The 14,920-nt window shown below is 42.0% G+C and overlaps 1 protein-coding gene across 2 annotated transcripts; it reads left to right on the top strand.

Moving 5' to 3' along the window:
- The first annotated feature begins 1,502 nt into the window (after positions 1–1,502).
- polh (polymerase (DNA directed), eta) lies at positions 1,503–10,494 on the top strand. Of its 2 annotated transcripts, none has more exons than XM_034017158.3 (11): positions 1,503–1,638; positions 2,798–2,960; positions 3,618–3,752; positions 4,141–4,367; positions 4,734–4,906; positions 5,032–5,135; positions 5,465–5,584; positions 6,400–6,523; positions 6,767–6,832; positions 7,423–7,595; positions 8,220–10,494. In XM_034017158.3, the coding sequence occupies exons 2-11, from the start codon at positions 2,824–2,826 to the stop codon at positions 9,217–9,219; spliced, it is 2,259 nt and encodes a 752-aa protein (XP_033873049.3). In that variant the 5' UTR covers positions 1,503–1,638; positions 2,798–2,823; the 3' UTR covers positions 9,220–10,494. The 2 variants fall into 2 exon arrangements, with proteins under 2 accessions (XP_033873049.3, XP_033873050.3); XM_034017159.3 differs by having other exon boundaries at positions 1,517–1,638; positions 2,801–2,960.
- The last annotated feature ends 4,426 nt before the right edge of the window (positions 10,495–14,920 follow it).

The following is a 14,920-nucleotide window of genomic DNA, read 5'->3' as shown; positions in this document are numbered from 1 at the left end:
AGCACCTCAAAGAGCTGTTTTAAAAAAAAATTGAATACAATGTTAGCTCAGCATGCTTATATTCTTTAGAAGCCATCATTAAAGATGTACATACCACTAACTTATCAACAAACAAAATGTGCAGTATTAAATCATACATTAGCTATTAAAAAAAAAGCTTTCTGCTTAAAATGCAGTTGAATGTGAATTGTTTAAAAAAGTGATTTTAGTTTCTTGCTTATATATTGAAAATGTGTGCCCTCTGAGGAAGTCATGTCAAGTTGAAGGTCATTTTCATCATCTCTTTAATCACAGAATGGCAAGGACCGTTCGCCTATTCATTTCAATGGGCTATATATGATGTCCTAGCTGTGGCGATACCTCAAGACATCGCTATGGTTTACGTTTGTACGTCGTCTTTTACATGTTTCCAATAAATCCTGAAAACTGGTTATTCTGTTGATTCTGAGGATATTAGAGTCTGTCCATACATTGGTCTGCCTGTATGTCACACTTACATTTCTGCATATATGGAGAGCTGCATATTAAATTATGATTATGCATTATTATTATTATTATTTATTTCTTTGCAGACACCCTTATCCAGGGCGACTTACAATTGTTACAAGATATCACATTATTTTTTACATACAATTACCCATTTATACAGTTGGGTTTTTACTGGAGCAATCTAGATAAAGTACCTTGCTCAAGGGTACAGCAGCAATGTCCCCACTGGGGATTGAACCCACGACCCTCCGGTCAAGAGTCCAGAGCCCTAACCACTACTCCACACTGCTGCATTGAATTGAATTTCTTATTCTATAATATTCTGTAAATTCTGTTGATACATGTAATGGTCATCGTCCTGCTGATAGCTCATTTTGAATTGACATCTGTGACGGGGTCGGGGTGTATGTTACTGACAGCCCTGGCTGCAAACAGAAACGATGACCGTGCTAAAACACAAGCCATGTGCTTGGATCAAGCAAAACATGAACGTTTTTAAAGCAAGGATCTTGCAAATTCCCGGTGTGTGACAAGTATACCTTGCATCATCTAAGGATCCCTGGTAACTTTTGTGCAAGGCATGCAAGCATCCTTCTTTACCCTTGTATCATCCTTGACGAGTGCTATGATAGGTCATACTTTCCCCTAGCTCGAGCCTTACATTTTTATTGGTGTAAAACAAGCTAGCTGGTCTGATTACAAATAACATCCAATTGAATAATATTACAATGCATCGAGAATGCATCGGCACTAAAATGTACCAGTAGAGAACTGACTTTTTTGCATTGTGGGGTAGTTTATGATTTTCAGACGGGCTATCCCTGTCAGGGAAATAACACAAAAAAATAAGAAAGCACTAGTAAACATTTTTATTTCCTTCTCTATACATGTTATCCATTTTATCTCAGGCTTCCATAACGTTTATAGAAATTGCACAGTGTCTGGGATGGGTGTTTATATGCGTGTCTGCCTAGAGGCGGCGCTGTGGGTCTTTCAAAGCATAAGACAATCATATTGATGACGACACACCGACAGACACTGTATATGCGCACTTTGAGATGACGTTTTTCACAGTATAGCGAAGTGGGAATCACAAATGAAAACCACAAGAATGAATTTGAAGAGGGGAGGTTGAGGCATTCCTCCAAAGTAAGCTTTATTTCTGTTGCATTATGGAATCTAATTTAACATGAAAAATATGTTTGTTAAACTTTTTAGACTTTACTCTGCCAGAGGAAGAGTATGCCATTTTCTCAGATAATATCTGTCCTGCACAGTGATCATCCTTATATATATATATATATATATATATATATATATATATATATATATATATATATAAAAATATATATAAAGTCGCATTTTTATACCAAATCGTTATTATTTTACAATTGCCCTAATTTAAAATTGTAGGAAAAAACGAAACAACGTGATAATATTTACGATTTCCGGATTAAATATTATTTATATTTCCGGATTAAATTTCCATTATGAAAAAAAATTTGCTACGATTTAGTAAGAGACATTTATAATCTAGCTCCGTGCTTTTTAAAACTATTTTTATATAGTAAACGAGTTAATTAACCTTTCTGGTGGTCGGCGTTTTTACTGAAAGTCTTTGTTTACTTAAATTATAAAATCGGGAAAAGTATATAGAGGTTATTAATAGAGGCATGATGGGCAAATAGATCGTAATGAGGATGTGCGTTTTTCTAGGAAAATATGCTTTCATCGTCCAGTGATCCCCATGGCACCCTGGGTTATCAGCATACAAACATTATCTATCTATCTATCTATCTATTACTTTCAGGCTGGATTAGGTTCCCCTTTGCAGCGTCTTCTTTCCTGAGATTAACCAGATAATTCCCAAAACAATGTGCATGCTTTGATCTCGAATATGATCCTAATGTGAAATCAACAAGGAAGTTCAGTGCAATGCTAACTGAGAACATTCTCAACCTATTGTACCGGGTGTCATTCTAAAATAAAAATACTTTTGCTGTAACGTTTTTCAAAACTGCACATGTCATATCTACATAGCCAATAGAAACATGTATGATTTATGGAATTATTTCATTAGCTATGACCGTTTTAACCTTAGCGTTAAACCTTGTCAGATATTAAACTTAGAATAAGAAGCCACTGTTTGAACAAATGAATCAATTCATGCATCAACAGTATGTGATCTGTCCTTGGAAACATGGGTTTGTCAAAGTTTGTGTAAAAGGAGATGGTCAAGTGGGGAGACCTGTTGAATGCAGATGATCATATGGAATGACACACAGTTCTCCTGATTGCCGTCCGACAGCAGCGAGCTTCCCCCGGTGTTGTGCAATGGAGCGTGGGAAGGAGCGAGTGGTGGCCCTGGTGGATATGGACTGTTTCTATGTTCAGGTGGAGCAGAGGTTGAACCCAGAGCTCAAGAACAAACCCTGTGTGGTTGCGCAGTATAAAACCTGGAAGGGAGGAGGGTAAGTACTGAGCTGGAAAAAGGTGCTTTGATGTGCTTTCACTCTGGCTTTAAATGTCGGTCAGAATACTTGTAATTAATAACATATATAGGCCTGTCTGTCAGTGGAATGTATGGTCACTCAGATTTTTTCTTATGTATATGTAGCATTTGTAACCTTCTTGTGTACGGAGGAGATATCCCAAACTCTCTCAGGAAATTAGATGTTAGGTCGAATCACTCTAAATTGAATCACGCTATTAACAATTGTGAAGTAGTGCATACAGCAACAGCGCACATTTAATGGATACCAATAATGGTGATCTTCCTAATCTTCCTTCTCCTCCTCCTTCATCCACAGGGAGGCACTCAACAATCGCACAAGATTAACAATGGCTTATTCCTGATATATAACATAGTGACAAGCTTGTATAGGTCCAGTAGATCACACGATTCTCTGATTTGACTTACATTCTCCAGTTATTAAGCCAGTCGGTGTATCTAAGGTTCTGTTTGAGATGTAAATGTTATATATTTGCTGGAATTAGCTATAACAAGTTCTCTTGGATCTTAGTTTTACTTTTGTTTTCAGTTTGGATATGGTATGAGCAAGTGTCACGCAACCTGTAGTCATTTTTCCCCTAAAGCGGCAGTGATTGTTTTGTTCTTGATCTGGTAGCATTATAGCTGTCAGCTACGAAGCCAGGGCACACGGGGTCACAAGAAACATGTGGGCGGACGAGGCCAAAAAACTGTGTCCGGATCTGAGGGTGGCGAGAGTCCGAGAGGCACATGGGAAGGCTGATCTCACCAAGTATGTAACTCTCCTGCAAGTAGACATGTCAGTCTGAGAGGTGAGAAGAGGAGGTAATGGATTTGATGTGGGCACACATACTGTACAGTAGAGGCAACATCATTTTTTTACATATGGGTAAACACCGCTGTAAGCCAGCTGAACTAAAGAAACATGCCAGTTTTTATCACCTGTGGGGTATTCCGTAAGCCAGTTGACATTCACACTTAGTGTTCATAAAGGATAGTGTGTTTGTTAGCGGTGTGCCAGATTTCTATAAGTTGTGTTTAGTTTTTACTTATTTAAAGTAAATCCTGTGCTTGTGATTAATGTGCTGAGCATGGCATTTTACAGTCCCGCTCAAGTGTGGCTCACCAGTTTTTAGAGCCTGTCTGCCTGTGCTTTTCAGGTACCGCGAGGCCAGTGTGGAGGTGATAGAGGTGATGTCCCAGTTTGCAGTGATTGAGCGGGCCAGTATTGATGAGGCTTACATGGACCTAACAAGCGTGGTGCAGCAGAGACTGAGGGAGCTGGCAGGGCAGAGAATCCAGCCTGACCTCCTGAGAGCTACCTTCGTCCAGGGATTTCCACAGGCAGCCAGGGAAGAGCAAGGGGAGGAGGAGGAGGAGGACAAAGGTTTGTGAGACAAAAAGTTGACCTCTTTATATATTATTTTGTTGTGCATTACTGCTGTTTTCCACTTATCTAAAATACCAGGACAAATCATACATTAGGATCACATGATAATATTTTATAACAGTTGTATCGCTGCAGTAGACACTGGGTTCGTCTGTTAAAATACTGATGTTTTTAGGCTGTCCCAGGCATTTTACATACTTTAAAAAAGACTGTAAAATGATCAGCTTAGCAGGGCTAGAAATTCTTGTTTGTAAAAGTGACACGTTGAGTGTAGTGTGAGAGGAATCCAGTACAGGTCTGATGCTGTTTGTGGAGCTGAGTGCCCTGGGTAACTGGGGTGCTCTCTTTCCTGGGGCTCCATAGAGGTGAGGCGCCGACGGGGCCTGCAGGAGTGGCTCGACTCCTTGCCCACTCACAGCAACACTGCCTGCCCAGAGCTGCAGCTCACAGTGGGAGCTGTGATCGTGGAGGAGATGAGAGCCGCAGTGGAGGCCAAGACTGGATTCAGGTGCTCAGCTGGGATCTCTCACAATAAGGTAAAGCCTGATTGACTTAATTGACTGGAGAGTCCAGTGTGGTATGAACAATTTAAAAAATGAGTCTAGAAGTGTCAGCAGTTTCTTTTTTAATGCACTGAATTAGATTTTGATTACACCAACAGGTTTTGTCAAAGCTTTCCTGCGGGTTTAACAAACCGAACCGCCAGACCATACTGCCTCTGGGATCTGTACCCCAGCTCTTCAGCATGCTGCCTATTGGCAAAATGTAAGTAGAATGATCCTTAAATAGGGTTTAAGAATGGGGCGGCTTTGTCATTTAGAACAGTTTAGATAACAGAAATCAGTTTGTAGAGTTTTACAGCAACCACAGGCCTACACTACTGACTGGTAAAAAAAATAAAGAATATATAGTTTGTATACTGCATAGCAGTGACGTTAGCTCTTCTATTTTAAGAGGGTTACAGCAGACTAGGTTTACTGTCAAAGAACAAAAAAACCAAGCCGCTTTTCCACGTTATGTGCTATGAAGCTGATATGAGGTGAGGCGACAGCCTGCTTACCGATATAAACTGTAATGCCTGGTGATCCTTGCAGACGCCACCTTGGAGGGAAACTGGGTGCTTTCATCACCGAGACGCTGGGTGTGGAGAACATCGGGGACCTCACCCAGTTCACAGAGACCCAGCTCCACAGCCACTTCGGGGACAAGACTGGGTAAGTTACTCTGGGGATAGTCAAGAACAGCCTATTAGGGATGCCTATACAGTATTATAGATAACCAGGGATCCTAGGAATCAATTTGCTGTGGAATAACAAGGAAAAACGTGGATTTTCTGTGCTGTCGGAGAATATTTAGTTTTACACTTGTGGCAGGGCAAAAAGCATGCAAGGCTTTTTTTGGTTGTTTGATAACCAAATCAGTACACTTATCATATATAATCATCAACGCATCATTTTGTATTAAATTTAGAAAACATACTTGTTCAGTAAAACTGTTTCTGGTACAGAGGTCAAGGTTGAACGAGGAGCACGGTCACATTCATACTGAAACTTAGACATTTTAACTGCAGAATAATGCAGATCTTTCCTAATCGGATGGGTAATGGTGCTGTATGTACAGTATATGTACAGTACAATAGTGTAGCACTATTGTAAAATGGTATATGCCATGTTTAAACTGTGTTACTGTACATAGGTAACATCTAGTAGCATGCTCATTATAATACCATACATTCTTACAGTGGAACCTAGTAGTTCTAGATAAGTTTTGATCTTGTTTCCTGAGTAACTATTGCCTCTGATCTCTACAGTTGTTGTTACAGTTAAAATGCATGGCTGTTCGGGATAGAGTTAGAAATCCACATTGCTCTCTGAAGAAAACAAATGGGAGTTGCTTAGTCAGTCCACCAAGTTACTGAATATCCAAGGGTTGAAGTCACAGCGTGCTGCACTGAGGTGTATTGAAGTCACAGCATGCTGCACTGAGGTGTAGTAAGTGCTGGTTCTGATTGGGTGTTTCCTTCCTCTAGTCAGTGGCTCTTTGGGTTGTGCCGAGGGATTGAGTTTGAACCTGTAAAGCCAAGGCACCTGCCCAAGTCCATCGGATGCAGTAAGAATTTCCCTGGAAAAACTGCCTTGGCAACTGGGGAGCAGGTACCCGTAATTTCTCCACTTTGTACAACCAGAATTGGACATGCACACACATTATGTTATAAAGTGATACCAGTTGTTTTGTAAAGTCAAAATGGGAATGACTGTGATGAAAAGCTTAGTTGATCTGTCTAACCCAAATCTCCTTCCTGCATTAGACGTGAATGAATTGTGTCAGTTGCTTTGCAGAGAAGACTCGGCAGCTGTGTTGATAACTGATGGCTTCCTACTGGGTTTGCTTTGCAGGTGCAGCACTGGCTGATGCAGCTGGCACTAGAGCTAGAGGAGAGGCTGACTAAGGACAGAGAAATGGTGAGAATTAATACCGGCCAATTTATTTATTTTATTTTTTTTAAAGAAAACCTGGTCTTTAATATGTTACGCAATATCAAAATCTGTACGTTTCAGAAGTTAGCTGTGTGTGACATGATGGTATAAACAAACCTTTTTTTTTTTTCTTAAAATAGAAGTCATTTAGAAAGAAGATGCTGCATGATTTGAGCATTGTGTTTTTCCTAATTTTACCAGCAGATGGTGCAAGTGGGTTCCTTTATTATTTCAATGGTTTACATCTTTATAATACTGTTAATTACCGGTATTAAAAGAAAAAAAATATATATATATATATATAATTGTGTGAATGTTTTCTTTTCAGTTCATCATGGAACAATAAGAAATAGTTTTTTTTTCATTATATTTAGCAGAACTGATGTTGATGCCTTTTATTTTATTTCTGTTTCAACATTGATTATTCTTGTCATCTCTGGACCAATACGGCTAATATTTTTCAGTTTATTTTGAAATTAATCCTCCAAGGTAGCCTGGTTTTGCAGGTGGCTCAGCAGAGCTCTGATCCCAGCCAGGGGCTCGTTTCTCACACAGAGGCTCTCTTTCTTCTCCAGAATAACAGGGTGGCGAAGCAGCTGACTGTGGGGGTGCGGGTGGAGGGGGACCGCAGGGCCAACAGCTTCTCCCGGTGCTGTGCTCTGTCACGCTACGAGGCGCAGAAGATCTCCAGCGACAGTCTAGCCCTGATCAAGAGCCTCAACGCAGCAGGGAACCACCAGTCAGCTTGGTAGGGCTTTGAAAGAATTGCTGCTATATACTTTTAAAGAAAGAAAGCTATGAGGGCAGATCGGGTGCTGTCTTGGTATTCTGACATTACTGAAGCCTCTTTAGATTCTGGCTCAGAGGTGAGACTGCATACGGTCTGCAGAAAGAAGACAACCTTGTGTTTCAGCACAAATAATTATACTGTGAATCGGACCGTGATTACTTCACCACCGGTGTCATTATTTAGAAGACACGTTATTGTTTTTGTTTTCTTAATATGAGCTGGAAATACTAAAACCGGACCTTCTGCAAAAAGCAATTACTTGATCTTGTGTTGTTGTAAATGTATGAAATGGGAAGCTCATTGATGCATAATTTAGGGAAAATTTTAACATTTCAAGTATCACTGTCAGGATTTCATGATTTTGTATTTTTTTTTTATATATACTGAGTTATTGCTTTCCAAATTGTATTCAGTATTTATCAGGTTTCTAAAAAGTGTCTGCATATTTTACCATGCTTCATTATGGGGCAGAATATGACTCAGTTCAGTTGTAAAGAAATTAAATTGTCAACTTGAATCCATTTGAAGGTCTTGTAAAGTCGTGTACAGCGTATTCATCTGGAGTGTTCTTTGTAATTTCAGGTCCCCGGCACTCACACTGCTTCACCTGTCTGCCAGCAAGTTTTCAGAGCCCCCCTCATCATCCGTTGCAGGGATTGCAAGTTTCTTAAGCAGTGATGTCACATCTACACAGAAACTTCCAACCCCCAGTCTGTCTGTCTCGAGCCCCATCCCTAAGAAAACGGGTTCAATCAAGAAGCCAGCTGGTGCTATAGAGTCATTTTTTCAGAGAGCATCTGACAGAAAGAAGGAAGCGAGTGAAGTGTCGGGATCATTGCTGTCCGTGTCGCCATCACAGCTTCCTGATCCGGAAGAGCCTCTTCCTGCTGCCACCACTGTGCCACTTCCTGTCACGTCATTTTCCAAAAATAAATCGGATATTTGCTCTTTCTTTAAGAGCAAGGCTTGTGAAAACTCTTCAGATAGCAGAGAACTGACCGCTCAGTTATCCAGAAGTTCTGACCTCGGTGTTGGAACCAGTGTCAACAATTCTTTAAATAATTCTTCTCCTTTTGTTAACAACGAGGCCGACAGTGAAACAAAAAGATTTAATGTCAACCAAGACCTTCAGAGTGTAGAGTGGCAGCCTGGAACAATTCCAGAACTGGCTGAGGAAGGAAAACCTGAGGAACCGGACAGTCTGGATCACCTGAGAGAGAACGGAGAACCTGCCACTAGAGTCGCTAACGAGGAGCACTCTGGAGACCTGCTTTCCAACAAAGCTTCCTCTGAGGACCTTGTGTGGTGTGAACGATGTGGCAAGAACATTCTCGTTTGGGAGATGCCTGAACACACGGACTACCACTTCGCTCTAGACCTCCAGAGCTCTTTTTCCTCAACCAGCTCAGGAACCTCTAGCACCGACCCCAGCAGAACCCCCTCCACCGCTGCTGCTGCTGCTGCCTCTGCCACCCTCTCGAGAGGGAAAAGCAAGTCCAAGAACACAGCAGCCCCTGCACCCAAGAAACTCAAATCACAGGGCACCAACCAGACCCTGGACTCGTTTTTCAAGAGGAATTAGGATTGGTTTTGTGCTATAGAACTGCCAGGCACAGCAGACTAGCAGAGACCACAATACACAAGAGGAGTCATTCCACTTGGTTTGCCTATAATCATTAAATGCAGTTTTTATTTAAAATGGTACAGGATCATGCGGTAGAATGAATGAGCACATTTCATATCAGATAATTGAGATTATTTTAATATGTATGAAAGTGTTTGCAAGTTATCAACGCCTTCAGTTCTTTATACATTCTATGTACCGTTCTGATATGGTTTAAATAATAATTGCATCAGATGTTTCTATTTATCTGGCAACATACAAAGTAGAGGTGGTTCAGTCTGCCTTTGTCTTCCACTGCAGTAAAGAGTTGCTGCCTCCTCTAAGTGGTTAAAGCTTTGTGAGCTGTCATCTCTAGAGCCTTCAGAAGATATTGCGGGTTGACAATTATGTTGTCAAAAGCTGACTATTGCTAAAGTCCCGTTTTTATGTAAACTCCAGTGTAGGATCCTGTTTGTTATGCAGATTTTGATTTTTATGTTAGTTGCTTCTGCTTGCCTTTGAGGGCTGTGTTAATGCATTGATGTAACTATTTTCATACTCAGGGTTGAGTCCCAGGGTTGAGTATTCAGTTGTCACTGCTTTGTCGTGGTGGGAAAAGCATGTAATATACCACAGGTTTGATATTTATTTGGCAAGCTTCATGTATGCATGCAGTCCTACTTTGATGGCTACAATCAGATTTTTACACTGAAAATGACATCTCGTTCAAAGATTTAAGACTTTTTATTTCATTTATAATATAACTGCTCCAATGCAATTTACAGTGCTGCAATATTACCATTGCATCTAAGTTTCTCTCAAAGCCATGTTTCTTAATGTAAAAGCCTGTTTAAATGTGCATTATATTCATTTAATATGAAAAATGTGAATTTGTTGTGCAGAAATAAATAAATTGGTGTACTATTAGTATTTTTGATCAATCACAAACATAAGAAACAAACAAGTTGAGAGTGTTAGACAGTTTCTTCATAGAGACTTGAGTATAGACTGGGTCAGTTTTGTCTAGAGTTTCAGTAGGCGAGTGGGCACTTCTTTTAAAAACAGCCATTTATGAAAAGGGCTCCAGGCGTCATGGCAACCGAATTCATGATGGCCTGTAGTTTCTTGTCACAATCAACAATTCTGTTAAATGGTAAATACAATTCATTTTATTTAGTATTCATAAATGTTACATATTATAATTGTGTATATTGAACAAAAATGACAAATAAAATCCAGTTATTATTTCCTGTTTATTTAGACTGATTTTAAGGAATTTATCAATTGAATTTAGCTATTTTTGTTTTTGTTCAGTTTTTATTTTTGTATTCGGAAAGTTAATTCAGTCTTAAGACCCTCCAGATAATTTTAAGGCTTTTAAACCGCTTAAATTACATGTGGAGTTGTGTACTAGACAAGAATGTTTAAGTGAGGGAGGGTGATGAAAGGGTTAACCCTTCTCCCCTGATCAGATCCATACTATTCAGAGTGCACGTCTTCCCTTTTCTAGTTTTTCAGGCTGATGTAATCATGACAGCCACCGCTGCAAGAGCCGTTTATCTGCCAAGTTGTTGTCGTCTTAACATTCCTCATCTTGGCTACACATTTTCTAGCTGTTTCATCAGCTCACATGATGCCATGTTTCTGTTTATAATCCTATACATCTAACGCCAGGGTCATGTTTAAAACGGTTCTGTTGTTGTGAAACATGATGTACATTCATAGACGCCTAACCCATCGGGCACAGGGGAGGCAAACTATATATTTTGCCTCTACTTTTTTGCTCAGTATATACACATTCTATGATTTTGACTTTTAAACGGTTTAAATTTAATATAAATAAATAAAAATAAAGTAATTCAGAAGAATTTGCAGGAAAAAAAAACTCAATAATTTCGAAGTGTACACGAACATTGGTTTGACCCATAGCCCGCCCTGCATACAACACGTTACCAGCGGGTTGACTAACAAAGGGGGCTGAGCAGTTTGTGGAAACTACAAGAAGTGGTTAATTAAATATAGGCTACTAGGTAGTTAGTTAGTTTAGTTTGTTTTTATTCTCATGTAATTAAATTATATGCATTGAAGAAAAAGAACCAGACAGTTGTTTTTTATTTATGTATTTTTTAAATAAGTTAGGTTCGTGTTGCTGCAGGGACAGGAACGGGTAGTCCAACACCAACTCTAAATAAAATGATACTGTTATTGAACACTAGTAATAATCTGAAGCTGTTGTATTTCAAAATAAGAGAAGCCTGTTTTAATTTAACGAGGTAGGCTAGAATGGTTTTTTTTTTTTCCCCATTACAAACTTGTCGTTGTTCATTGAAATACATTTTCAGCTTTATATTTTCTTACTGTGCACCAATTCAATCAAACCAAGTAGGAATGTGCTTGCATCGTTTAAGACGTTTTTCAAGTCAAGTAAGCTTATTTGTGTATAAAAACGACAACAGAGTCCCAGTCCTCCTTCCGCAGCCAGTGTAATCTTACTGTAATTGCCCGTACCTGAAATCATAAGAATTAATTTTGCTTATATTACACTCCCTATTGTTCTGTGCACTGTCAGCCCTTGTTAAAGATACAGTAGAAAATAATGTACCCGATCCGAAGCGCAAAACTTTCCCCAATATTTAAAGTACAAAATATAAATATTTTTAAACTAGCAAGACATGACTTGGTTGCAGTAGCAGCAGTTACAGTATTGTTTTAAATTATTTTATTATGGAGAAACTTTGCCCTCTAACTCAGAAGACCATATATAGAAGTTTAGTATAATAGACAGCTAGCCTGTTTGTGCGCCAGCCAACCAAACAGCTTCTCTACCAAAGAGCCGGGAATCTAGCTGTGGGAATCCAGCAAGGAGAGATCTGCGAAGAGAGGCTGTTGGAGAAAATCCGAACCCAGCAGCGCTCTGGAAGATGCCAACTACTAGACTGGTCTATACACTCCCCCCACCGCTCCTGCTCCCACTACTGTGCCTATCTGTCTCACCTGTCCTGCTACGACTGTCACATCCCTGTTATTCTGTCCTCTCACTCCCATCCTCTGTTCTCTCTCCGCCGCTGCTCCCCTAACCCCTCTAACCTCATCCCTCTGCCTATCCCCCCTCCCACTCTCTCTGGTGCCCTCTGGAACTGTCACTCTTCTGCTAACAAAGCTGATTTCATCTCTGTCTTTGCCACCCATCGATTTCCTTGCTCTCACTGAAACCTGGCTCTCTCCTGCTCCCTGTCCTCTCTCTCATTCTCCGCGTCTCACTGGACGGGGAGGTGGGACTGGTCTTCTCTCTCCCTCCTTACTCTTTTCTGTCCCCTCTGACCTCTCCTCACTCTCTGTTAACACATTTGAATTTCACGCTTGAATTGAAATCACCTAACAGGTCAACTTCTGTTAATTGTACTGTACCGTCCCCCTGTACCTCTCACTCACTTTCTCGATGAACTCGACTATCTCCTCTCCTCAATCCCCTCTCTGTCTACCCCAACTGACCTGTTAGGTGATTTCAATATCCATCTCTCCAACCCCACCCACTACTGGATTCCTTCCTCTCCTTCAACTTCTCTCTCTCTCCTCCCCACCTACCCACAAAGCTGGCCATCAACTGGACCTCACCTTCTCCAGGGCCTGCTGCCCCTCCACCCTCTATGTCACCCACTGGACCTCTCTGATCACTATTTCATCTCTTTTTCTCTGTCTCTCCCCTCTCTCCTTACTCCACCTACCCCCACTGTCACCTCCCACCATAACCTCCATTCTCTTCCCCCCCTCTGTCCTTGCCTCCACCGCTCTCTCTGACCTCCCTATCGACCCCTTCTCCCAACTTTCTGTAGCCTCTGCTACCTCCACCCTCTTCTCTTCCCTCACCTCCTCCCTCAGCTGCCTCTGTCTCCTCCCCTCCCCAACCTTGGCTCTCTGCGCTCCGCTCAGCAAGAACTAAACTGCACTCTGCTGAGAAGAAATGGAAGAGAACCAGACTCCCTGCTGCCCTAGACCTCTACCGCTCCCTCCTCTCCTCCTTCTCCTCTACTCTCTCCTCTGCTAAACACTCCTATTTCCAATCTATTATCCAATCCTCCACTAACAACCCCCGGAAACTATTCTCTACCTTCTCCTCCCTCCACAACCCTCCCCCCCTCCTCTGACGACATTGCCTCTTTCTTCTCCTCTAAAATCCCTGATATCTGCAAACTCTATAACACTGCTCGACCTTCTCCAATCTGGTTTCCGCTCTGCTCACTCCACTGAAACTGCTTTTCTGTCTCACTAACTTGCTAAACTTTGTCTGTGCTCCCTTTCTCTCCTCTGTCCTAATTCTCCTTGATCTCTCTGCTGCCTTCGACACTGTCGATCACTCTATTCTCCTATCCTCTCTTGCTGACCTGGGAATCTCTGGCACTGCTCTGACCTGGTTCTCCTCCTACCTCTCCGACCGCACCTACCAGGTAACCTGGCGCGGCTCAACCTCCACAAATCACCCCCTCTAAACAGGAGTCCCCCAAGGATCAGTCTTGGGTCCTTTCCTGTTCTCTCTCTACACCCGTTCCCTGGGCCCCCTCATCGCATCCTATGGTTTCTCATAACATTTCTATGCTGATAATGCTCAGATCTTCCCCACCATCCCCTCCCATATCTCTACCTGTCTGTCTTCTATCTCCTCCTGGATGCACTCGCATCACCTCAAACTCAACCTCTCTAAATCTGACCTCCTTTTATTCCCCTCCTCATCTTCCCCCTCCTCTGATCTCTATCTCCATTCCTCTGGAATCTACCACGCTCTCTCCCTCCTCTTCAGCCAAGAACCTGGAGTAACCCTGAACGCCTGCCTCTTCTACTCCCAGCACATCTCCACTCTAGCACGCACCTGCCGATTTTTTCCTGAGCAACATACGAAGAATCCAACCCTTCCTCACCAACTACTCCACGCAACTCCTCGTCCAGGCCCTGGTACTCTCCCGTCTAGACTACTGCAATTCCCTCCTGGCCGTCACCCGTCCGCTCCAGCTCATCCAGAACTCCGCTGCTCGCCTGGTGTTCTCTCTGCCTCGCTTCTCCCATGCTACTCCACTGGCTCCCGATCACGATGCCTTGACCTGACTGCACCCAGCTACCTCCAGACCCTCATCTCTCCCTACACCCCCACCTGACCTCTCCACTCTGCCTGCACTAGAAGACTGGCTGTACCTCCTCTATGCTCTCCTGCCTCCAGAGCTCGCTCCCTCTCCACCCTCCCCCCCAGTGGTGGAACGACCATCCTACGGATGTCAGGACTGCCCAGTTCCTGACCACCTTCCGGCGCCTCCTCAAGACACACCTTCAGACAGCACCTACAAAACTCAATTCTTCCCTTCTGGACTATATAGCACTCTGCCTTTAATGCACTTTAACTTGCACTTATCTGCTCCCTATTTTACTGTATTTAATCCTGCACTGAACCCAATCTGTAGTATTTTGTATTTCACTTGCAATCATATCTAACCCTGAAGTAACTATCAACACTGTGTCGTTTTGGAGTTGATTTGTTTAATTGAATTATTGTTTTTACAGACGGGCGCTCGATTGAGACTTGCTGCCTGCTAGGCTTGGTTGAGGGGAAGGGCAGCAGGTGTTTGGCTGTGCTGGACCTCAATCAGCAGGTGGGTGGTTCTTGACAGAGTGTCCATCGGTTTAAAAACATCCG

Source organism: Acipenser ruthenus, chromosome 6 (genome assembly GCF_902713425.1).
Source record: "Acipenser ruthenus chromosome 6, fAciRut3.2 maternal haplotype, whole genome shotgun sequence".
In the NCBI taxonomy this organism is placed as follows: domain Eukaryota; kingdom Metazoa; phylum Chordata; class Actinopteri; order Acipenseriformes; family Acipenseridae; genus Acipenser; species Acipenser ruthenus.
This window is presented reverse-complemented; position numbering and strand designations above follow the sequence as displayed.

Bases quoted from the DNA above. Each gene is read 5' to 3' on its own strand.
- polh (XM_034017158.3), top strand. From the start codon at position 2,824: ATGGAGCGTGGGAAGGAGCGAGTGGTGGCCCTGGTGGATATGGACTGT. The intron at 3,753-4,140 runs GTATGTAACTCT...TGTGCTTTTCAG, and splicing joins GGGAAGGCTGATCTCACCAA to GTACCGCGAGGCCAGTGTGG. The intron at 6,524-6,766 runs GTACCCGTAATT...TTTGCTTTGCAG, and splicing joins CCTTGGCAACTGGGGAGCAG to GTGCAGCACTGGCTGATGCA.